Source organism: Lithobates pipiens, unplaced genomic scaffold (assembly GCF_037356315.1).
Source record: "Lithobates pipiens isolate NorthernLeopardFrog02 unplaced genomic scaffold, aLitPip1_a1.2 Scaffold_8, whole genome shotgun sequence".
NCBI lineage: Eukaryota > Metazoa > Chordata > Amphibia > Anura > Ranidae > Lithobates > Lithobates pipiens.
In genome coordinates this window covers 76,935,878-76,961,568 of record NW_027507903.1, presented here as the reverse complement: position 1 = coordinate 76,961,568, position 25,691 = coordinate 76,935,878, and the positions used below count along the sequence as shown (strand labels likewise).

General features: G+C 43.0%; 1 protein-coding gene across 4 annotated transcripts in view; it reads left to right on the top strand.

The window, feature by feature from the left end:
* The window catches only part of WDR72 (WD repeat domain 72), a 451,594-nt gene that overhangs the window by 269,765 nt on the left and 156,138 nt on the right, over nucleotides 1–25,691 (top strand). For all 4 annotated transcript variants that reach the window (XM_077473505.1, XM_077473507.1, XM_077473506.1 and 1 more), the window contains exons 15-17: nucleotides 19,168–19,967; nucleotides 23,967–24,058; nucleotides 24,203–24,285. In XM_077473505.1, the coding sequence (XP_077329631.1) occupies nucleotides 19,168–19,967; nucleotides 23,967–24,058; nucleotides 24,203–24,285 (975 nt within the window). The remainder of the gene's footprint in view (nucleotides 1–19,167; nucleotides 19,968–23,966; nucleotides 24,059–24,202; nucleotides 24,286–25,691) is intronic.

Genomic DNA, 25,691 nt, shown 5'->3' with positions numbered 1-25,691 from the left:
GCACCTTTGTTAAGGCAGATTGTGGGCACTGCTGGGTGGCACTGTGGGCACTGCTGGGTGGCACTGTGGGCACTGCTGGGTGGCACTATGGGCACTGCTGGGTGGCACTGACGGGGGGCACTTACTTTTTTTAATGTGGCACTGGCAGGGGGCAGGTGGGCACTAGCAGGGCTGGCCGTGATCGGGACTGATGTCCCGATCACGGCCGCCGGTGATCGGCTTTTTTTTTTCTCCTCGCGCTGTCAGTGCGAGGAGGAATAATAGCCGATTACCGGCTCCGTTATATCACATGATCAGCTGTCATTGTCTGACAGCTGATCACGTGATAAGGGGTCGGGATCGACCCCTTGCACGGATCAGTGATCAGGCGAGTATCGTAGACTCGCCGATCACAGAGCGCGCCGCGCGCGGCCCCTCAGGGGGCGCGCAGGCCGCTCGTGCACGGGACGACGTCAATAGACGTAGTCCCGGAAAAGGAGATCCGCGCTGTAGCCGTCATTCGGCTATATCGCGGGTCTCAAGTGGTTAAAGTATCGCCGGGTTGGCTGAAAGAATCTGGTACTGTATGGTAGTTTTTTCCTAAAAACTCTCAAAAATCTCTAAGTTAAGTTAACAAGTCTGTGGCAGAGACTTTGTTGTGCATCTTCTTTCAAAACCACTAAGTTCAATTAACAAGTCTGTGGCAGAGACTTTGTTTGGCATCTGCTAGGTCAAGTGAGAGTGGCCTATCCGATGACTGCTGGATCCAGTCTGTGGAGCTGTTTGTCCTCTGGATCTGACTAATACCTCTAACCTGCAATTACTCGGTGCCTGAACTCCACCTTATTTTATAACCCTCTGTTGAAGGACTGTGTCTTGTGTCTTTCTTTGGTGTTATCCCTAAAAAAAATCTTCAAAAAGGACCACGTGTCTGATCTATCATCATTTGGACTACTTTCCACGGGACTCCCCTAAGATGAAGAGGCGAGCAGGTGAGGTAACAGTAAGCCTGAATAAAACCAGCAGCTCCTTTGGGGGTTAGTGCTACACAACAATCTCCTGACTAGATCTTGGGTGGGTTAGGGAGTCGTTTGGTCATGTTTAAGGGTTGTAGAGGGATTCATAATATGAACTAAAGACGTTGGCTATGTCTTGCGGGTTGATACATTTTTCTTGCGTAAAGGATGCAAAATTTTGAAAATTGAGGATTTGATATATTGACCATGGATACGCTGAGCTATGGCTTTCCCTGCTTTATTAGATGTAGAATAGGATGTGGCCTTGGGCCTGTGATGGGCTTTTTCAAAGGAGTTTAAGGAGAGAGCTTCATAATTCTTGGCGGAAGGGCTAATAGTTTGATTTTTAGGTTATGGGTTGTGTTTAGTGTATTTTGGGAGTCATTATTAGAGATTTTGGTGGTAAGCTCGTCAAGACGTTGTGTCCTCCTTTTTTTTTTTTGCCAATGAGCTTAGTTGAATCAGTATTCCTCTAATGAAGGCCTTATGTGCCATCCAGAGCATAGAGGAGTGGGGGACTGATCCCAAGTTCTGTAGGAAAAAGTCAGTTAAGTGTCATTGGATTTGTTCATTAAATGGGGATGTTTGCAGGGCGTTAGTATTGGCTTTCCATAGCCTGGTTTGATTAGAGGCTGTAGAAGAGGAAATGGTGATGCTCACAGGCGCTTGGTCTGACCATGTTATAGGATGAATGTTTGAGCAGGGGATTCATTGTAGTAACCATTTGTCAACTAAAAAATAATTGATTTGGGAGTACGAGTTGTGGGGGCCCGAACAAAAAGGTGTAGTCCTTCTCTGTTGTGTTGTGGCATCTCCAGAAATCATGGAGATCGTGGGATCGGAGGAAGTTCAGCATGGGTGAAGGGCGTCTGAGGGAGGGGTTGGAGGTATCCAGTGATTGATCTGGTGCTATGTTGGAGTCCCCACATATCATCAAGGAGCCTTGTCTGTATATATTGATTCTTTTCATCACTTTGTTTAGGAAGTGTATTTGGCGTGAGTTTGAAGCATAGATGCATGCTAAGGTATATTTGAATCCTGCGATGGTGCAGATCAGGATTAAATACCTTTCATTGGGGTCAGAGAGAAAATGGAGGAGGTGGCGGATTCTAATATATGGGTTACTTAAACATAGATTATATCGCAGTGCAACTGTTGCTCTGTCTGCCATAGCAATGCCCTCTTTTCAGGATGGTTAAGTCCTTTACCATTTAGCAATATGATTTTAATTGCCATTTAAGGTGTGGTGTATTAAGATACATGCTGGGGCAAGAGGCAGTTGTTCCATCAGAAGGTAGTGGTGGATCGCAGGATGGTTGCTGGGTGTAACGGTAAGTTGTCCTTCGAAGTAATCACTTGGGTGATTTTCTGATGTTTCATGCATGTGGGGTGAAACAAAAAAGGTGTTAACAGGGTTCAAGAACAAAACAATCATAACTGTGCAGCCTTATATGGAACCAAGTGGGCTGCTATAGCCAGAGGGGAGGGAAACGGACTTTGGGTGGTTGGAGGTAATAGCACCTTCAGTAGCTAGGTGTCAGAGATTTCTGGTGTGGGGGGCCAGATTGTGCTTTGAACCAGGGTTATAGAATTTTATTGGGCAGGTTGTGAGCTCCAGATTGGGGGCTTGAGTGGGAATGATGCCCCATTCCCCAAGCAGTGAGAGGTCTTTATCTAGAAATGTGATATTGTGATAGAAAGCACGCAGAAGAAACTACTATACCAAGCACAGCGAATATTCGAATTTGGTGATAAAAACAGTAGGTTATTAGCATACTTAGCGCATTCACATCAAGCCCTAACCTCCATCCCTCGTATCTATAATACGTATATATCAATCTGCATGTCTCATGCAGATATAGCGGATGCTTTTGTGTCATTTTACGCTGACCTATACACCTCGAGGGTGGAATATGGGACGGAGGAGGTAGAGGAATATCTGACCCCTATACCCTTACTGGAGCTCTCAAGGGAGGGGGCAGAAGAACTCGACCTTCCCTTTATGGTAGAAGAGGTTGTAGCAGCAATAAAATCCCTGAATCCTAATAAAACGTCAGGTCTAGACGGACTCCCAGTTGAGTGATATGCTACATACACTGCTAGCCTAGCACCTAAACTTCTAGGAATGTATGAGGATGCCTATAACAAAGGCATACTCACTGAATCTATAAGAGAAGCATTGATAGTGTTAATCCCAAAGGCGCACAAGGACCATGACTTATGTGAGTCATACAGACCAATATCTCTTATTAATGTTGACACAAAAATCCTGGCCAAACTCTTAGCCAGACGTTTGAATAAAGTAATTGCCTCTATTGTCCATCCTGATCAGACAGGCTTCATACCTGAGAGGTCAACTGCCATAAATCTGAGGCGCCTCTTCACTATACTGCAATCAAAAGGCCCCACCCCGGACACCTGAGTGGTAGCGTCATTCGATACGCACAAAGCATTTGATTCTATCGAGTGGCCATACCGGATGGCAGTCCTTGGGCAGCTGGGCTTCGGCCCTAGATTTATAACCTGGGTCAAACTTCTATACACTGAACCAAGGGCCAGATTGAGAGTCAACAACACTATTACAGAACCATTCAGCATTATGAGGGGCACACTGCAGGGGTGCCCTTTGTCACCCCTTCTGTTTGCCCTGGCTATAGAGCCGCTAGCGGCTCGGTTGAGAACAGATGGAGGTATCAAGGGTTGCAAAGTTAATGATAGGGAGGAGAAGACATCTTTATATGCAGATGACATGCGCTTGTATTTAGAAGAGGCAGGGGAATCATTATCCATGGCCCTAGATAGAATCTTGGATTTCGGGAAATATTCTGGATTCAAAGTGAATTGGAGTAAATCCATACTATTCCCATTTCAAGGTGATTATCTCCCGGGGCTCCCCCGGAAGCTCCACTAGAAATAGTTTCTAAATTTAGATACTTGGGGGTCCAGCTTTCACTGAGTTCCTATATGTCCAATAACTTGTCTCCCCTTTGGAGGATGTTGAGGGACAGTGTGCAAACGTGGGCTAAGCTGTCCCTTGGCCTCCTTGGGAAAATCAAAATATTTAAAATGATATATCTTCCTAGGTTCTTATATCTGTTCTGGCATGCTCCGATATATATTCCTAAGAAATGGTTCACTGAAGTAAACAAGACGATCTCCACCTTTTTATGGGGTCCCAGGCCGCCCAGAGTATAACTAGAGAAACTTCACTTACCTATAAGATCAGGGGGATTGGCATTGCCAAATCTACAGTGTTACTATCTTGCTGCACAATTAACGCATGAGCACTGGTGGGGCTTCCCTCAAATGAACATAGCTTCAGTAGCAACCCAAGCAGCTCAAGTTCCCTCGCATGAAGCGCTGATCAATGTCCTTTACAGAAATGGCCCATACCTAGACCAGGGTTCAGAAATTCGAAAAATGTCATACAAAATATTTCATGTCTGCAATGCTAAAATGGGGGGCACCAGCCTAACGGAATCTCCTAATGCACCTCTATGGTATAACTCTCAACTAAAAGAAATAGCTAAGGTACCAGATGGGGTATGTTGGGCAGCCTACGGAGTTAAATATGCCCATCAGCTGTTTAAGGAAGGTGTATTTAGATCATTTTTTTTCTTAAAAATAGAATATGGCATCCCGAACACCTTTTTCTTTAGATATCTACAGTTGCGTCACGCAGCGAGAGCCCAATATGGCGGGGGAGGAGTAGTTCTCTCCCCTTCAAAAATGGAAAAAATGATTGCTGATGAGGATCACTCGAAACTGATTGCCAAATATTATTTCGCTCTGCTAACATCCTCTTCTCCTAGAATGGAGAGGGTGGCGGCACAGTGGAAAGCTGATATTCCGTCTCCCACGGAAGAATCCTGGTCTGAGATAATGGACACGTTGTTACCCTCGGTGATCTCAGCAAGGGATAAAATGCTTCAGTTCAACTATCTACACAGAATTTATTATACCCCCAAGCGGTTGCATAAGATGGGTAGGAGGGAGTCTCCAGAGTGCCATCGATGCAATGCGGAAGTGGGAGATTTTTTGCACATGATATGGCAATGCCCAAAGGTAATGACATACTGGAGGTGGATCCTTGCATATCTCGAGGTCACACTGGGGCTCCCAAATATATATTTTCCAGCCAAATGTCTCCTAGGAGACCTGGAGGGAGAAGAACTACCCACATCATAGAAAACTCTCTTAAGAATAGTATTCTGCCACGCCAAAAAGGCATTGGGTCTTAAATGGAAAAGTCAGACTCCCCCCTCAGTGAGAGACTGGCTGAAGTTAGTTAATAACGCCCTACCATTATACAAACTCACATATCAGGTGAGAGGGAGCATGAAAAAGTTTGATAAAGTGTGGGGAAGTTGGAACGAAAAGGTAGCAGGAGAAACTGCACAGTGATCAATGGAATATATACCATGAGAAGTGTCATATTACTATGTGTACTATATGCATAATGGGATATACTATAGACACAGAATTGGAACACGGAAAGAACACGCAATAGACTTAGCATTATGATGAACGGGTTATTACTTATATTGCAGAAATAGAATGCTTGTATTCAACAGTTTTATGGTTTAAAAAAATTTTTCGTTTAAATTGTAATGTACGCAAGATATACTGTATGAAAAAGTATGTTGTAATACTGTAATGTATATTCATGTGCAATTCAATAAAAATGTACCCTTTAAAAAAAAAAAAAAGAGATGTGATATTGAATGATGCTCCATTGTGTTCCACTATTAGTTTGGTGGGGTGTTTCCACATGAATGCGATATTGTTTGCGGAGTGTTTTGGTAACTGTATTTAGTTGCCTACCTAGATCCAAGGTATATCTGGAGAGGTCTGCATAGATTTGTATGTTTGCATAGGGATTAGGGATTTTCCCTAAGGAACGTGACTTCCTCAGTATTTGCACTTTGGTAGAGAAGAAGTGCACCCTCATGAACACATCCCTGTGGACTTCATTGGGCAGAAAAGAGGGTTTAGGTATACAGTGTTCGCAATCTTTCGTAAGATTTAAAGGGGTTAATTCAGGCACAAGTGAGTGAAAAAGCTCTTTGACATATTGCGTGAGGTCTTGGAGGGCACATTCTCAGGTATCCCCTTCATTTTAAGTTGTTTTGCCGTGAGTGATATTCTAGATCGGCAATTTTTGCATGCATCCAGTGTCTTTCTTATTCACTTTCCTTATTTGTGTCAATTATATAATTAACTGCCCTGGTAATGTCTGTAATTGCATGCTCTACCTGGTTAACTCTGTCACCCATTATAGATAATTATTTTGAGAATATATAGGTGATGTTGGTGAACTCAGCATGCAAGGAGTTGTGTAGTGAGAGAAGCATCCCTTTAAGTTGAGTATCAAATACAGGCTCCGGAGCTTTTTGTTCAGGCAGCCATCTGACATGTGTGCTAGACACCCAGCCCCCCCCCCCCCCCTGTGATCCATTTTTGATGGTTATGTTGATTATACTCCTTAAAATGTTTGGATACATTTTGTACCCTTTCCATCCTACTTCTGAGAATGTATAGATTATGGAAATACACAGAAATACATATATTTCTTATCATAAGGATTACAAGAAAAATATTGAAGTAATAATTTTATCTTATTCATGATTGAGTTCTTTTGTATATCATTATGCCTTACAGGTGCATCTCAAAAAATGTTAATATTGTCAAAAAGTTCATGTATTTCAATAATTAAATCCAAAACGTGAAACTCATGTATTATATACAGTAGATTCATTAGACACGGAGTGATATATTTCAAGAATTTCTTACTTTTAATTTTGATAATTATGGCTTGCAGATAGTGAAAACCCAAACTTGAATATTACATTAGACCAATAAAAAAAAGAATTTTTAATACAGAAATGTTGGCCTACTGAAAAGCATGTCCATGTACAGTATAGTATGCACCCAATACTTGGTCTGGGCTCCTTTTGCATGAATTACTGCATCAATGCAGTGTGGCATAGAGACAATCAGCCTGTGGCACTGCTGAGGTGTTATGGAAGCCCAGGTTACTTTGATAGCAGCCTTCAGCTCATCTGCATTGTTGGGTATGGTGTCTCTCATCTTCCTTTTGACAATACCCTACAGATTCTCTATGGGGTTTAGGTCAGGCGAGTTTGCTGGCCAACCAGCACAGTGATACCATGAGCATTAAACCAGGTATTGATACTTTTGGCAGTGTGGGCAGATGCCGAGTCCTGCTGGAAAATGAAATCAGCATCTCCATAAAGCTAGTCAGCAGATGGAAGCATGAAGGGCTCTAAAATTTCCTGGTAGAGGGCTGCGCTGACCTTTGACTTGATAAAACACAGTGGAACAACACCAGCAGATGACATGGCTCCACAAATCATCACTGACTGTGGAAACTTCACACTGGACCTCATGCAACTTAGATTTTGTGCCTCTCCCCTCTTCCTCCAGACTCTGGGACCCTGATTTCCAAATGATATGCTAAATTTACTTTCATCAGAAAAGAGAACTTTGGATCACTGAGTAACAGACCAGTCATTTTCCTCCTTAGACCAGGTAAGACACTCTGACATTGTCTCTGGTTCAGGAGTGGCTTGACGCAAGGAATGTGACAGTTGTAGCCCATGTCCTGGATATGCCTGTGTGTGGTGGCTCTTGAAGAACTGACACCAGCCATAGTCCACACCTTGTTAATCTCCTGCACTTTCCTGAATGGCCTTTGCTTCACAATCCTCTCAAGGCTGTGGTTATCCCTGTTGCTTGTGCACCCTTTTCTACCATGCATTTTCCTTCCACTTAACTTGCCATTAATATGCTTGGATACAGCACTCTGTGAATGGCCAGCTTCTTTGGCAATGGCCTTTTGTGACTTACCCTCCTTTTGGAGCGTGTTAATGACTGTCTTCTGGACAACTGTCAAGTCAGCAGTCTTTCTTATGACTGTGTATGCTACTGAACCAGACTGAGAGACCATTTAAAGGCTTAGGAAACCTTTACAGGTGTTTTGAGTTAATTAGCTGATTAGAGTGTGATACCATGAGTCTACAATATTGAACTATTTTACAATATTATATAATATATCTGGGATATATATTTTGTGGTTTTCACTAGCTGTAAGCCATAAACATCAAAATTAAAAGAAAGAAATGTTGAAGTATATCACTCTGTGTAATGAATGTATATAATATATGGGTTTCACTTTTTAAATTGAATTACTGAAATAAATTAACTTTCTGATGATATTCTGAGCATTTGCCCAAGTACTTGAGTGTACTTGTACTCGGGCAAATGCTTAATCCGATACCTGTACAGTCAGGGTTGATCGGTGCAGCATGGGAAGGAGTTACAATCACTGATCTCCCTGTATAGATTTCAATAAAGCAGCTGACAGCCGCCTTTCCTCCTCTCCCTCCCATGTCTTTCAGCTGCTTTTTTGTAACTCCTCTCCAGCGCCGCACCAATCGCCCCCAACTGTCCCCCATATCCTCCTCCAGTCCCCCTCCATGCTCCGGTCCTCCTCCGTGCTCCTCAGTCCCCCTCCATGTTCCTCTGCCCCCTCTGTTCTCGATCTCTCAGGATGGAGAGCGGAGGAAGGAGCCAGTAATCAATTACCAGTTCCTCCCTTTTCCGAATGCTCAGAGTCAGTGATCACTGTTCATTCATAACTGTCACTGAGCATCGAAACTATGATGCTTCTGTTTATGAATGGAGAGGAGCCGCTATCTCCTGTCCATTCATCTTTGGTGCAGCTGAGGCTGCAGAGAAAGGGACTGGGGAATCTCTGTCCTCAGTCCCTTTACATGTCTCAAAAGGGAGATGCCAGGGGTTTGTTAAGACCCCTGATATCTCACCAAAGCCAACCCCCAACAGGGCTAATAAGAAAAAAAAGAATTGTAATAAATAAATATAAAAAAATTTAAATTGCAAAAATAATACAAAATAAAATAAAAAACACACTGAGACACCGTCCACTCCCTTCCTCACCCCCCCCCCCCCCCCTCAAAAAAAAGAAAGCATTGTAAAAAAAACGATAATAACAAAAAATACATTTGTAAAAATGAAAAAAAGACACCGTAAAAAATAAAATTGTAAAAAAAAACTAAAATAAAAACGAATGACACAGTCCATGCATCATCAGTGCTACATATTAGTGCCACTGTCACATGACATTAAAAAAAGTGTCGGTAATCGGTACTGGTACTTGGTCTTAAAAAAGTAATGTATAGGGGTGTCCCAATATATAGTAAATATTGGGACACCCCTAATAAATATATACATGTATTGAAAGAGTGATGTTCCTTTTATAGTCCTTTCAGTGTCTCCAAAAGTATCAACTGTTTTGTCCAATAAAATACTGAAAAGTTTTCCCTTTGTCTCTAAGACACTTATAGAAATATACAAGAATATCATCTTTTGGTTACTAGTTTTTTTAAAGTGTCCTTCAGTTGTTAGTATTTCTCAGTACCGTAAATAATAGAGATCTCTGTCATTAAATTGAGTATACAGGAGTGTTGACTTTTATTAATCACCAGAGTAAATAGATTTAGTCTTTTCCCAATAGTAAACTTGTAGGTTTCTGCAGGCCTTGTAAACATGGCAGAGTAGTTGTATTTAACTTTCACGTTGTGTCCCCCAGGAGAATGACCATATCCCAATGCCTGATACAATTGGAGTGTACTCAGGATTGTACCTTTTTTTGGAGTATTTCATTATTAATCTCAGCTCTTTGTTTTGGGTTATTTGTACTCAGCAATATCTCTTTGTTTTGAGAAATATTCCATCAAGGTCCCTTTAGGCTCGGTTCACACAGGGGCGACTTGTCCAGGCGACTTCGCCACCTGACAAGTCGCCCCCGTTCTGTACTACGGAACCGTTCTAATAGGAGCGACTCGAGTCGCTCCGACTTAGAAAAAAGGTTCCTGTACTACTTTTGCGGCGACTTCGGGCGACTTGCATTGACTTCTATACAGAAGTCGTTTTGCAAGTCGCCGCTGAGGTCGCGGCAGGTCGCGGCGCTGCAAGTCGTGCCGCGTCCTGTGTGAACCGAGCCTTAGCTCTGAGACTGGGAAACATTCATGTGACTCTAGATTTAAGCCTATCTGATATCTAGACTAGACTAGTTTTTCTTCAAACTCATATTTTATTGTTTAAAACCAGAAATCATTACTCAAAGTTTAAATCATAGAGACATGGCCAAATTGAATTTTGTAAAGCATGTTTGCACTGGCACTCCCATGCAATTTTTCTGACAACCCTTTGTAAGGATAGGGAGAGTCACCCTTTAAGTTTATACTCATCTTATTATACTAGAAACAGCTTGCATAGATATATATATCTGATGTATATTGTGACATTGGGGTGTTTAGCTCAAGTGGTTAGAGGCATTTTTCAGTCCACATCAGGCAGGCGTTTATAGTTAAGGGCCTGGTAGCCCACGTTTATTAAAAGGAAAAACAAAATAGTCCATCCAGGAATCCCACGCAGGGGTCCAATCTTAAATTAAATACACACAATCCAAATGAAAAATGCTAGCCCACCTGGCTACTCTTCAGCAGTAGTGCTGCTATAAGTACTTGCCCCTCAAACGAGCTGCTTGGATACACACAGTCTTAGGCTCCTTGGACGCACACAGCTTCAAGCCCTTCAACACACAGCTTTTGACTCCTTGGACGCACACAGCTTCAACCCTTCAACGCACACAGCTTTGGGCTCTTTGGACGCACACAGCTTCAACCCTTCAACGCACACAGCTTTGGGCTCTTTGGACGCACACAGCTTCAACCCTTCAACGCACACAGCTTTGGGCTCTTTGGACATGCACAGCAGCAAGCTACTCCACCATCCTCCACACTCCATTCCCAACAGCCCTTCATTATATGGCCTGTGTGCAGCTGGGCACACACCCTGCTCATTATCATCAAGACCTGGACACAGGGCTGGAGATATGCAAACTCTGTCTCTTTTTCCTCCGATTTCATAAGGACAGAGCCTCGCTCTGTCACATATCCCCCCCCCTTTGTTTCGATCCGGAGGGAGGAACACCAGCACCCATCATAAAGGTTGGGACACCTCTGTGCTGGCTGTCAGCCACGTAGGCCCAACCTTTTTTCCGGGTGTGCTTCCAGGCACGCCTTACCCTGGATCGCAACGGGGTCCTACAGTTCTGTATCCGCAGCCTACTTCCTCTGTCCTTGGGGTTCCTGAGCTCCCATTTATTTTCTGGTGGCCCACCGCCTTTCCTGCTACTTCCTTTCAACTCTGTTTCCAGATTCCGTAGGGAACCTGCTTCAGACACTACACCTGATGAGGAACTACCTTTTCCCTCACTGGTACCTGTGTTCCCCATCACAACAGGTCTCTTGGGTTTACCAACTCCTTTACCTTTACCCTTGACCACCAACTCCCCAGAGCTTAACATCTGTGTATCACGCTCATTTTCCAAGAAATTATTCATGTTCATATCAAGGCCATTATTTAAACTAACATTCAGGAATACACCACCATTTCTCCAATTACCAATACTGTCAGTTCTTTCTTGCTCGGGATTTGTTAGGGCCAGGCCCAAGGAGGGACAACACACAGGTGAGCAGCTATCCCCTATGGGATCTTCATAAGGCTTCACTTCACCTGTTGTCCAAATCTCTGTGGGCAATTGTCCTAACAATTGACATTGAACAACGCATGACCTATTTTCACCAGTATCAATCTTTGCCAGCTCACACTTTTCCATGTCACAATTTTTGTTCCTCTCCATACTATATTTGAGAGTGTCTCCGGGTACCCAAACTTGTACCTCTCTGCAGGTGATAGACAGAATCTCTGCTTCTGCTGTGTCCATATCTGGCCCTTCCTTCTTACGAGGTCTAGCGGGTGACGCAGTATCCACACCATTTACTGAACCCTGCTCAGCCGCACCTCGGACTGCACTAGCAGACATGTCTATCACTGCACCAGGCGGAGAGACCTCTGATGTCTCCAGCAGCCCCCTAGAGCGCCTTCCGTACTGAACCGTATCCGGAAGCACTCTCACAGGGAACTGTGACATCACTTTCCAGACTATTAAGCACCATACCACCCAGTTCCACTGGTGATTAATGTAACCCAGCACAGCTTGCATTACCTGGCTCCACCCTTTGGTACCATGCAGTATTACCACATCTGACTGTAACAGAGGCACCCAGGTGTACAAGGAATGTGCTTTCATCAGTTCAAACAGTTCTACTAGCATATCTGTAGATTCTACACACTCAACATCAATATGCAAAACATTTTTGGGGACCTTTCCCTTATCAGAGACATAGAGGGGCTCATTCACTGCAGTGTGAGGGGCCACGACATTTAAGGGGGCCTCCACCTCACTAGAGGTATCCATCACAGCCTGATGCTCCTCTGGACCACTGTTAGATGCATGTCTCCCATTCATCCCCTCCAACTCACCAATAAGCCTCTGCAAGTCAAAATTTATTACCGTGTCACCTTGACACTTGACATTTAGCGGCTGGGTTGTGAGCACCACATCTGCTATGCATGCGCCCTGATCTGGTCCTTCCGACAGGAGGGAAACATCCCTTGCAGTGACCAACGCACCCTCAACCATCGGTCGCTCTGCAAACTCCCTGTCTGGCATAGCAGTTGTTGTATTCAGACCCCTGTCACTCAACATAGCCTTGTCTAACATGGCTAGTAATGGTTTGTCCCAAACCATTATGCTTCCATAATGAGGGCTCAGCAGTACCTCTTCTGCTTTAGGAGGCACGTGGGATTCTGCAGCACAATCAGTACCTTTGTCAGTTCTATACAAATCACATTTTGACAAGATGCTTTTATTCTTTGCTAATGCTTCAGCAAACAAGGCAGGGTGCAACACACCATCACCACCTTGCTTCTGGGGTGCAAGCACACTCAGCTGTGTACCTTCAGCTTTGGCTAGTGGACTTAACCCCTTACCAACTGGGTTACACATATGGTAAACAGACTGCTCACACAAACTATCACTGCATGGTGTAGACCCAGTCTGTTCCACCAGAGCAAATTCAGTGCTGTCCTGGAAAATCTCTGGCTCAAACGCATGGAGGGCCCCTGAGACTTCCATGGACAACCCTGTGGCTCTGCGTCTGGTTGCCAAGGGAGACATCACTCTTTCCTCATTACTTTTGAACAAATCAGAATAAGTACATTTATCATCGGCAATACCTTTACCATCAGCATTCATAGACATAGCAGTGTTATAAGCTTTAACAGCCTGTTTTTGGTCAGAACACTCAGCACCCCATGTACCGCTCAGCACACCACCCTTCCTCTCCAAAGGCATTATTTTGCCCATTAGGGTGGCTCCACAGTTGTCCTGGGAAACCACGTGCCTCACCACTGCGGGCTCCTGGTAGGTTTCCCTGGGCATCTCTGTAGCACCAGTCACTAGGGAACATGGCATACAAACTGTATTGGTCACCCCTAGGTTACCACTTCCAGCACTCTGGTGGATTACACCAGGCACACACAGAGTCCAGTCTTTTTGAGTTCTTAACCTTGCTGCAGGTTGAGATTCAACCTGTGTCTCCCCACTACTCAGGGTAGCACACTGCAGCAAGTCCATTTTTACACCTTCTGCTGATCTTCCAGCCGGATATACTCCCACTTCACTGGGATCAGTCCCACAAACTGCAACAGTCTTACCATAATCTGTAGCAAGTAACTCTGGCTTCATTTGAGTACGTGGTCTCTCCTTTATCGCGCTTTTACTGGCCAACTCTCCCTGGTGGCCATGGAACGAAACTGCAGCAGCCACTTCTGACTCCTTAGCACCCCCTGCAAGCACAACAGGTACTTCCTCACTGTTGCCAGAGGTGACTGACAACATGTTTGCACAAAAATCTGGGCTTGCGGACAAAGACTTCTGCCCAGTAACCACATCTCCAGGCATGTTCCATAACCTGGGACAAGAAAAAATACCATGCCCCAGTTGACCACATTCCAGGCATGGTACATTTCTGCACATATCTTTAGTGGGACACCGTTCCACATCTCCACTGTAGCTCCTCCTTCCGGTTAACACTCCATCTCCTGTTGCCAAGGGAGATGGCACTCTTCCAGCTGAACTTTGCTGGCTCTCTCCAACATGATAAATTGGCTCCTCCTTAAGCCACTTTCCACGATCCTTATTAGACATAGCCCATGGTACAGAGACAGCCCGACTGGCTTCCTCTGTGTTGCTATGGGCAACCACTCTCATCCTCAGCCTTTGATCAGCCTCGCTCCTTGCATATAGCATGGGCTTCTCTCTGCTGGATCCCGTCTCATGCTGTGACAAATTCACATCTTTCACAATAGCTGTTTTAACTGCATCAGCTTTGCCAGGGGCAACAACAGCCCTCTTCCAGTTATGGACATCCAGCGGCTTTCCCCTTGCACTGAGGGTTGGCTTCCTTTCCTCTGTAGCTTGGTTCAGTGCTGCTAAATGCCGCTTGCACAAATCCACTGCAGATTCAAATGCTGGTGGACTCTCCATAACAGCAGTCACCTGTGCACTCATTGCACCAGTGTTGCTAGGGACAACCCCAGCCCCTTTTTCTCCTTGATACACTCTGATCAGGTATGTATGGGGCTCGTTCGGGCGGTAACAACCCCTCCAACCACAGAGCTCTGTCTCTCATTTCAGCAAACCTTGCCTCTTTTAGGAGCTTTGACCGCCCCATACTTAGAGACTTCAGAACAACTTTAAACAGTCCAGGAAAATGAAAGTGTCTCTTTTAAAGCAAGTTGCTTTTCTCTTCATGCAAGCTTTCCTCACCTGCACATTGCACACACTGATTGTGCTGTCTCATGCACACAAACACATTTCATAGCAAGAAAAAAAAAAAATGTGACTTTTCATTCACAGGTACACCACCTGCAACACGCAATGCCTTTTGCCTGGCTGCACTTCCACACACAGCCAATAGTTCCTGACTTGAACTTACTGTAGGGCAGGGACCCGGATTCCACCGTCTTGTGCCCGCATTCGAGCACCACTTGTGACATTGGGGTGTTTAGCTCAAGTGGTTAGAGGCATTTTTCAGTCCACATCAGGCAGGCGTTTATAGTTAAGGGCCTGGTAGCCCACGTTTATTAAAAGGAAAAACAAAATAGTCCATCCAGGAATCCCACGCAGGGGTCCAATCTTAAATTAAATACACACAATCCAAATGAAAAATGCTAGCCCACCTGGCTACTTTTCAGCAGTAGTGCTGCTATAAGTACTTGCCCCTCAAATGAGCTGCTTGGATACACACAGTCTTAGGCTCCTTGGACGCACACAGCTTCAAGCCCTTCAACACACAGCTTTTGACTCCTTGGACGCACACAGCTTCAACCCTTCAACGCACACAGCTTTGGGCTCTTTGGACGCACACAGCTTCAACCCTTCAACGCACACAGCTTTGGGCTCTTTGGACACACACAGCTTCAACCCTTCAACGCACACAGCTTTGGGCTCTTTGGACATGCACAGCAGCAAGCTACTCCACCATCCTCCACACTCCATTCCCAACAGCCCTTCATTATATGGCCTGTGTGCAGCTGGGCACACACCCTGCTCATTATTATCAAGACCTGGACACAGGGCTGGAGATATGCAAACTCTGTCTCTTTTTCCTCCGATTTCATAAGGACAGAGCCTCGCTCTGTCACAATATATATATATATATATATATATATATATATATATATATATATATATATATATATATATTTGATAGAAATGATTGGAAACAGCTTCATATGCAAAGCTTTGCAAGTTTCTTCTGAAGTGCAAATTCGCGAAAAACAGGACGCGCTTGCGGTCGCAGCTGACATTTAAGTTGTGCAGACTTAGAACATTTTAGGGCGTAGTGGAACATTGGCCTAACCCATTGTGTCTTATGTAATTTGATTGGCTGACAAGAGGAATTCCCTCTGTCTTTGTGCAATGCCTGAAATGTATTAAATGCTTTATACAGGAAATAATAAATCGTATTCATGATAATCCATTCAATTGTGCGTGGTTGTCTTGATTTACCCAATCGATTGAAAGGGCTTTCCAGTGACCACTAAAATCGAGCTCGAGCAGAACAAGGAGGGGCGCACCTTACACCCTTTGCCTATTAGCTCAAAAAATTGACAATTTTGATTTGACACATTTGTCTCCCATTGATTTCAGTGGCGGTTCGAGTTCAGCATCTAAACTTCTGTAAAGTTCGCTAAACCCTGCTTAAACCAATTCCAGTGAAGTTTGGCCCATCCCTAGTAAGGAGCTGATCTAGCTTTATTTCTTAACTTTAGCAGAGATAAGTTAGGTCACCATACTTAGTGTGCTGTCTCAGTGCTCAGAGCTGTGTACAATTCTGGATGCACAGTTTAAACCAGCTAAATACATGTCAAATGTTTATGCAACTGAAATGTATTCAGCTGATACTTGTATTAACCTGAAGCTTAGGTTGAGCTGTCAGGTGTCTGTGGTAGTAAGCCCTTGTAGAATGCCAAACCAGGGTTCCCCAGAGCACTGAGACTAAGCCTCAGCCCAGCCTTCTTCTTCACTAGGCCCCCGATAATGGGGATAAGCTTGTAACAAGCTGGAACCAGGTTGGGCCCCCCAGGTACACCCAGCTGACGATACTGAGACCACTCACGTATGCAGAGTACAGATGGCAAGAGAGGACCTGGGAAACAAGCCAAGGTCAGGGTGGGCAGCAGACAAGCACAGACAGAGGCAAAGCTGTGGTCAGTACATGGGAAGTCAGATACTGAATGCACAAAACACTAGATGAACAGGAGCTCAGAAAACCAGGAAGTTGCTCAGTCAACGTGGGCTGCACTGAGCATGTCTTATATAAAAAAGTAAACTAGGCAATGGGCCAGGAAGAGACAGAAAGGAAGGAAATATAAACCCAAAGTGCAGCAGGTGAAGCCCATAGGTGAGCACAGAAGCCAAACACACGTGAATATAATCATTGGTCTAGCAGAACCACTGCACCAAGGAGTTAAGAATTACACAGGTAGGAGACTGCAGGCTAAACCGTGACATGAGCTTTAAGTTAAAAAAGAAATAACTGCTGAGTGACAAAAAAATGTACAATGTGTTGCAAAATATCTGCATGTCATATTTCCAGTGTGACATGATAAAGAGTGAGTCTAGATATGTGGAAAGGCCACACAGGCTGGGGAAAGCAGTGATATTCTTTATTTTTTATTTTTTTTTAGGAGTCCCGTTGGGGGCTTTGGTGTAATATCAGGGGTACAAACAGAGAAAGGAGACTGAGGACACAGCCCTCAATCTCCATATTGGCAGTCTCAGCTGCACAGAATGAATGGACAGGAATTGCTCTGTACAGAGCTTTCCCTTCATTAGAAGCATAGTAAAAACAGTTTATTATGCCTCAGTTATGAATGAACAGTGATTGGTGTAAATCACTGATTCTAATCATTAAGATAAGTAAAGGGCTGGTAAATTACACATTTACCAGCCCTTTCCCCGCTCTCCATCCTGACACATCCCCCACAGCAGCTGGCGGGAGACCTAGTGGAGTACACAGGGGCCTGGGGGCAGCAGGAGCTGGATAGTAGGGGCGGTGGGGGCAACATATAGAAGAACCAATCCCATCCATTTTCCTCCTGCAGCCACTGAAAGACTGCAGGAGGAAAACGGAGGGGGTTGGTTGCTTTATATGCCACCCGCACTGCCCCTCCTTTATACGCTGCAATTATAACCCATGTACATACGCCCCGGTCCTTTCCATCCTGGAACAAATCCTCTCCACTCCCCTAATCCTCTGCAGCAGACAGACAAGCATCGGAAGTGACATCAGTGAGCGAGCTCGCTGCTTGTGGTGTTTTGCATTTTATCTTATTTTTGAATGTGAGCACTGCAATTGGATCTATTAAATAAAAAGCTTATATTTTACATACTACACTATCTGGGATCCCTTTTTTTTTCCTCCATATATGTACCTATCTGGGAGAACTTTCCACGTCATTTATCCTTGCGCATATACATCATCCTAAACCATTGACCAGGACACAAGGCTGTTTAGATGGGCCCCACATTACGCCATTGATAGGAAACCAGCAGAGGGACCCACTGTGGGATTGGGGATCTGCATTTGCTTTATATACACATTGTTACCTTACAGTGGTAAGGTAAGGGGCCACCTCTCATTGAGGTGTTCTTCCACTGAAGAAAAGTCACCGTTTACATTGCTATATCTGCACTGAAGATTATCCACCTTCTAGTTTTCTACACTTGAACGGAAGAAAAGTCACCGTTTATACTGCTATATTTGTACTGAACATTATTCACGGGTTAGTTTGCTATAGTTGCACGGAAGAAAAGTCACAGTTTACATTGCTATTTGCACAGAATATCAGAGGAATTTAAAATTTTGTGTATTCACTGTTTTTGTTATCAAATAAGGACATTTTCTGAGACTATTATTCAATTTTTAATACTGTTCTTTTTGTATTTCTTTTTACTTATATTTTTTAGTCATGTTTATATGATTTAACCAATTGAGGTTTTTACTGCCTTTAAGCACGTGGCACGTTACATATTTATTGTTTGTATTTTTCTTGTGGCACTCAAATCTCTGTTCCATGTCTCTGTCCAACGATTGGTGGGTGCCAGAGGACATCCATTCTGCACTTCTGGCCAAGGGGGCACACACACACACCACCAGCGGGTTGCTTCAGCTGTGATTATTCGCAGCAGAAGACGATCTGCGGGTGCTGGGCAATGGATGTCCTCTGGCACCCACAGATCGTTTTTTGCTGTGAGTAATTACAGCAGAAGCAGCCCGTCGGTGGTGCGTGCCCTCTAGGTGGAAGTGCAGAATCACGTATATATATGTGATTCTGCACAGAACAGCCACCCTGTGGCAGTATATCTGCTATAGGGCGGTCCATAAGTGGTTAAAAACATAGCAGATCTAGTGATTCCTTAGAATAATCAATTTTTTTTGTACCTGAAAGCAGGTATTATCATTTTGGTTGCTCCTGACACCAAAGTACATTTAGCTTAACATATAGAAGAATTATGAGAGAGATTTCGTAAATACTAGACGTTGTCATTATTTGATTATTTATTTCACTAATTTTGTTTTTTAATGCGATAAACTAGAATGAAATTTTACACAATTACCATTAAATGATTACCGTATTTTGATTCTAGATTGTTGATTCCAGTTACTCTCCCAACCCCTTCAACGTTCTACCAGTGAGATCTATGCATAATGTCAGTCTTCATCTGCTTTTGTTTGACTTGGAACAAGTTTTAGAACTTTTACAATCTTCTCAAGCCAGTGGCCTGAAGTCAGCAAACTCTTTTCACAGCTATGATGCACTGAAAGCAGCAAAAAGTTCCTCAGAAAAAAGACCACTAACGCTTAAAAGAAATAAAACTGCTGGGTCATTGTATCAGATGGATGGTCCAGTTTCAGACATTGTTGTCAAGGAAATCTTCACCCGACCTTTAGAAGAAATTGGTGGCATAAAAAGACATAAGAAATTCAAAAGTACAAAAAAGAACAAGACCCAGATGTCTGGAAAAATAGATGTAAATATGGTTACGGATGCTGCAAAACTTCTACTTTCCTGTTTTTTCCCTTGGGGTATAGATAAGGAACTGGACAACTTTTGTGTTAAACACTTGGACATCCTAAAGCTGCAAGGATCTATTACTTTTGGACTCATATCAGATGTGGATCATGTATGTTTAATGCTACCTGGATGGAATCAAACAAACAATGAAACAACTGGAGAATTTTCACATAATCTACTGTCAAAGAAAGTGAATGAACTTTCAGCAAAATACTCCTTAGTGACACAAAAACAAAAAAACAAAAAAGATCAACTAGAAAACCACATTTCAGACATGATAGGTTTGGATCCCCTTTTACATTTTCTCAAGAAACTGTTATGTGTCAGTAAAACTCTTCGGATGGATGGCTCAAAATTTAACCAGTCTGGCAGGTAAAATATTTTGAAAAGGTGATTTTGTATTTAGCAGTATGTGCTAAAAGTTGGACTTTGCACCTTTTAGTAAGTACATTAAATACTGGTACTTTTTTCCAAGGAATGCTGAATGGTCTTCTAACTACTAGATCACATCAACCTTTCAAGAAAAGGGGTAGATAGTCATAAGAAGTCAATAGGGTTGATTTTCTTAATAGATAGAGAAACTATAAGCCCCTGTACACACGGTCGGACATTCTGACAACCAAATCCGTTGTATTTTGTCTGACGGATTATGTCCGAAACTGTTGCATACACACGGTCGGGCAAAGTTGTTGGAAAATCCAATTGTACATAACGTGATGACGTTATTTCGTTACGACAGGACTACGTTCAGGCTAGTAGCCAATAGCTTTGGTCTAGGAATTTGATCTGAGCATGCGTGGCACTTTGTCCGTCGAAGTAGGCTATACATGATCGGAGTATGTCCGATCGGAGCATTTTGTCGGAAAATTTTACGGACAAGTTGGAAAACTTGGTCTGTCGGATACTCCAATGGAAACAGTCCGATGCAGACCACACACAGTCGGATTATCCGACAAAACGGTCCGACAGGACACATTCTGTCAGAATCTCTGACCGTGCGTACAAGGGCTTACATTCTCTTAGAGAAATCAAGCTGTCTTAACTTTGAATACCAAGCCACATGCAGGGGAACTATAAAAAACACAGTGAGCTTTTTTCTGCTCCTTTTGTAATGGGACTTTGCCATCACAAAGATATGAAGAGATTGATGCATCAGTATAACATGTTAAGGAACAAATTGCTATTATATGTGATATTTACTCCTGAATGATCAAAGAAAGAAACATGTTATGCCCAGTACACATGAGCAGATTTCCACCCCCATTGCCCCTCCTCTAAATTGGATGGTTTTTCTGACGGAATTCCGCTCAAGCTTGGCTTGCATACACACGGTCACACAAAAGTTCTCTGAACTTTTGTCCGTCAAGAACGCGGTGACGTACAACACTATGGCAAGCCGGGAAAATGAAGTTCAATGCTTCCGAGCATGTGTCGAATTGTTTCCGAGCGTGTATAGGAATTTTGTGCATCGGAATTTGTACAGACGATCGTAATTTCTGATCGGAACTTTTTCTGAACAAAAAATAGAGAACCTGCTCTCAATCTTTTGCTGGCTGGAATTCTGCCAGCAAAAGTCAGATGGAGCATACACACGGTCGGAATGTCTGACCAAAAGCTCACATTCAACTTTTGCTGGCAGAATTTCTGATCGTGTGTATGGGGCTTAAGGCATTATTCATACCTGGGATTTTTCCTATGGAAAAATTTTGTGTGTTATTGTAGCTTTAAATAATCCTGTGCATTTTTATTATGCAACATTTTTTACAAAACACAACCAAACAGCAAAGCCCAAGCACAAAATGTCCTTTCAGTTTAGATGCATTATTAAATGATCTTTATTTATTCTTGTAACAGCTTTTTTCATGAGGTAGCAGAATTAGATGAGTGGTTCTTTATCCAAGCGTTCATGCACCTCTGCATCAAAAAATGCATTAAGATAAGCATTATGAACAGTACAGTCTAAACCACTGTCTGAAATTGTGGGTATCTAGATAAAAAAAATGATTATTTAGTATGATATTTTACAGATTTTTGCATGCATTTTTATGTAAATAAAATTTGCACAATTAATATAACAGGTCCAATAAAATGTGTATAGCTAATAAAAGAAGGTACATTTGTTCTTAAAGCTAGAAGCCCAGCCAGTGGCGGCTGGTGTTTTTTTTCTTTGGGGGGGGGGGGGGGGACAGCCAGGGCAGAGGGACTTCAAAGTTCTGCACTTACCTCATCTAGGAAGCAGGCAGGCAGCGTGTCCAGTGGCTTTCTTCCTCCCCCTGTGGTGTGGATCACTGAACCTTCTGTCGTGCATCCCCCTCCTCCTAGGCATCAAATAGGATCTCCTAAACTTTAAACCAATCGGGAAACCATGTGGGGGTGGCATGGGATGGGCCGCCCCTGAGGCCAGCAATGTACTATTGAGGTTTTTGAGGTTTCCCCTAAGTGTTCCGGAACTCTGATTTATCCATAGTTGTTATGAAGACACAAAAAGTTAAAGTGATATTAATGGCTTTTTTTTAATAAAAATAAAAATGTTATACTTGCCTGCTGTGTGTTCCCATAGACACACACAGCAGGTAAGTATAACTGCTGCTGCTTGTGTCTCTTCCTGAGCAGTGCTGCAGCTGGGGACAGTGCTGGATCGGTGGGAAGAGTCAGGTAAGTGCTTAGGGAGCAGGGAGGGGCATAGTCAGTGGGCATTTTTTAACTTAATGCAGTGAATATATTAGGGAAAAAAAAAGTTCAGGCTTTAGAACCACTTTAACGTGATAGTAAAGGCCACCATTTTCTTCATTTTGGATAAAGGTAAGGTAGCATTATACCCCTTTCAGTTTTTTTGCCATTTGAGTCTCATTGAGGAGAGTTCCCTTTGCCTCCTGTCCCAGAACCAAAACAGGAAGTGAGAGGTAATCCCTCCAAAGTGAGGAAATCTCTGGCCATCACCACGGTCAGCAGTGTTCCCATTGCAGGATTTCCCCTCTATTTCTGTTTGTGTGACAACCCAAAATGTGGGATTTTATTTTTCTTTCACTTTCAGGGATAACAGAAAACAGGACAAACAAATAGAGAGAGAGTGACTTTCCCTGATGATGGCAGAGACAGCAATAAAAACCTTAGAGGGGTTCTAACCACAAGTTTTGCCGTTAATTATGCTTTAACCACAACCCTTTACATAACCCAAAAAGTAACACATATTTCTTCACCTGATTTCTAACCATGAATACTTGACAGATATAAAACACAGAGGACAGAGGAGCTCTGAGCATGTCTGGGCACTTTTGCTTTGCACAGGCATGCCCACAGAAGCAGAGAGCAAGTAGATGATCTTATCATTGTAGTTCAGTTCAGAGCCCTGAATCAGGCATTACTGTTTAGCTTCAATGTGGACTTATTTTTTTTTAATCATACTTACCTAGGTGGATGTAGTATCAATGCTGTATCTGTTCTCTGCTGTGTCTTCCTCTGAACTCTCAGTTCTCCTTGCCACTCTGAGCAGAGAGTGGTGACTGTCAGTCACCGCTGTATGCTCTGCCCCTCCGGCGCTTTCTGGAGGGGGTGGAGTGGCTGGTCCAGGCTTCTGGGTGGATCCCAATTATATGGTCTCAATCTTTACCTAGCCTGGACCAGCTCGGTGATGGCAGCTGACTGCGGGCTTTAGCCCAATGTCTGCTAAAAACAGGTCACAGGAGTGCAGAACGAAATGCGCTCCTGTGATCCACAGGAGAAGTACAGCCAAACAAGCTTTGACTGAACTTCTCCTTTAACACTTTAACTCCATCATAATCCCAACAATAGCCAAACCCTTAAATATAGTTCTCAACAAATCATTTATAACCTTATATTTAATACAATCATGTTACCCCCTAGACCAGTGATGGCGAACCTTGGCACCCCAGATGTTTTGGAACTACATTTCCCATGATGCTCCAGTACACTGCAGAGTGCCAGAGCATCATGGGAAATGTAGTTCCAAAACATCTGGGGTGCCAAGGTTCGCCATCACTGCCCTAGACTCTAACCATAACCCTACCACTTAACCTTATTCTTCTAACCTTTCACTCTGTCACTAATCTAGCCTAACTAATAACCTAATCTCGAAGAACATTTTCACCCTTACAGAAGGCATACTCACCTTATGTGCATGAGGCTTTCTGTACTGAAATATTATCATTGAAAATTTAAAGGATGCTGGCTATAGACTTGTTTAAGTAACATTATCATACAAGTTGCAAAAATGCCTACATGTCAGGGAAGGTCAGGCACACAGTGATGGGTAATTACAATTTGATTACAAAGGCTCAGTCTTGTAACTGGATCCAAGGACCTAAAGTTTCCTCCAAGCTCATATGTTCATATCTATATATGGTCTTACAGCATGGAAAAAATGGAGGCTTTACGTGGCAAATGGAGAAGTTCTGAACATTTTACTTCATCATTTCCTGCATTTACTACAGAGATACTACATGGTGAGTTTACCAAATGACAAAAATGTTAAATAAATCAAGCTCCAGTTTTTCTAAACTTCCTAAACTGTTAAAGAATGAATAAATGTTATGCAATTTTATTAGCTTAAGTCAATGCATGTTTTTTTTTTGTCTATCCACTAAAAGATAAGAATGGGTCCAGTTCCACTGATCCAGAAAACACTGCATTAATGAAAATAGTATCTACTTGGAAGGATCAAACGATACAAGTAAGAACTTCCAATGTTAAATACAAATATATTGTTTTAATTAATTTGCATCACTCAAATGGCACTCTGGGCATTATTGTGTGGCGATGATCAGTCCTGGTTGTAAAACTAATTCAGAAAAAAAAATTTTGTTCACTACCAAATTGTGTGCTAGACCTGTTTTGCAAAACAAAAGGCTAGAAAGAAGAATGTTTTAAACATTTATGTACATACATATATTTATTATAGCATGCTTGTTGGGGCTAAATTTCCCACTGTGAAATACAAATAACAATATGTAATTCCCGTAGTAAGTGTCACTAAACAATCTAAGTTAAACTTAACAACTAATCCAGCGTAGAGTATTGTAACACCTCATTTTCTTAAAATGATATATATTTTTTTCTTATACCTCTTTTCCATTAAATGATAGCCCAAATTACCACTCAGAAGCTTCGAGCTGTGCCTTTTACTGCAGTCATTTGCACAGCTCTTCAAAAACAACATTTCCCACCTAAAAATGCATCCCCATTGATGCGTTTCTGTTCCCATTCTCACTTTAAAGATAGTAGTACTTTCCAAAGAAGGAAAGCTAGCTGAAAGGGAGAGGAAGAAGTGGTGTTGGGGGGGGTTCGGCCAGTTATAGTTCGAGAGACAATTCTGCAGACAGATAAATATGTTTACCACATATGGAATAATCTTGCTTCATAATTCAGCCTAATTAAAGAGAGGTATGATTTCACAATAACAAAAGAGCGTGGAAGCTGTCAGAGTCTTGGTGAGCTCACCAGCATGTCCGTAACATTTCTGATGATAATCATCTTGTCATGGTGTCATTGCCAATGTATAAGACCAACACATATTAACTTGGATTGCTAATTCAGGACGGAATGCATGGCATGTACAGACCCATTCTGTTGCCGTGACTTACATGTTTTGCACACATGCGCTTTGTTAAAGTCACCAGTGATTTTGACAAAGCGCATACGTGCAAAACATGTAAGTCATGGCAACAGAACAGTGGACGCTTACACAACTGACTTCAGGACACCTTTCCTCTTCATCTCTGGTACAGCAGTGATGTCACAGAAGGTGCATAGACATGCTCAGAATATCGACCCTGCTCGGCTTGGTTGTTCCCACCTGGAGCTGGCAGGTTTTGCCAGCAGCCAGTATGCTCCCCCTCTGGGAACTGAATTTTCTCCTCTCCATTTCCTTGGATGGTGATCGATGTTCAAACCATCTCCAGGCAAGCCTCCAGGATGATTGTTTCCCTCTTATCCACTCTGAGGTCACTGGTAACATTCACTAACAATTATTTTAAACTTCGACTGTTCAACCCTTTATTTAACTTAATGAAATAAATATCATTGTTTATGCATACGGTACTATGTTGGAATTTATTTGATCATTCTTTCAGAGCGCTG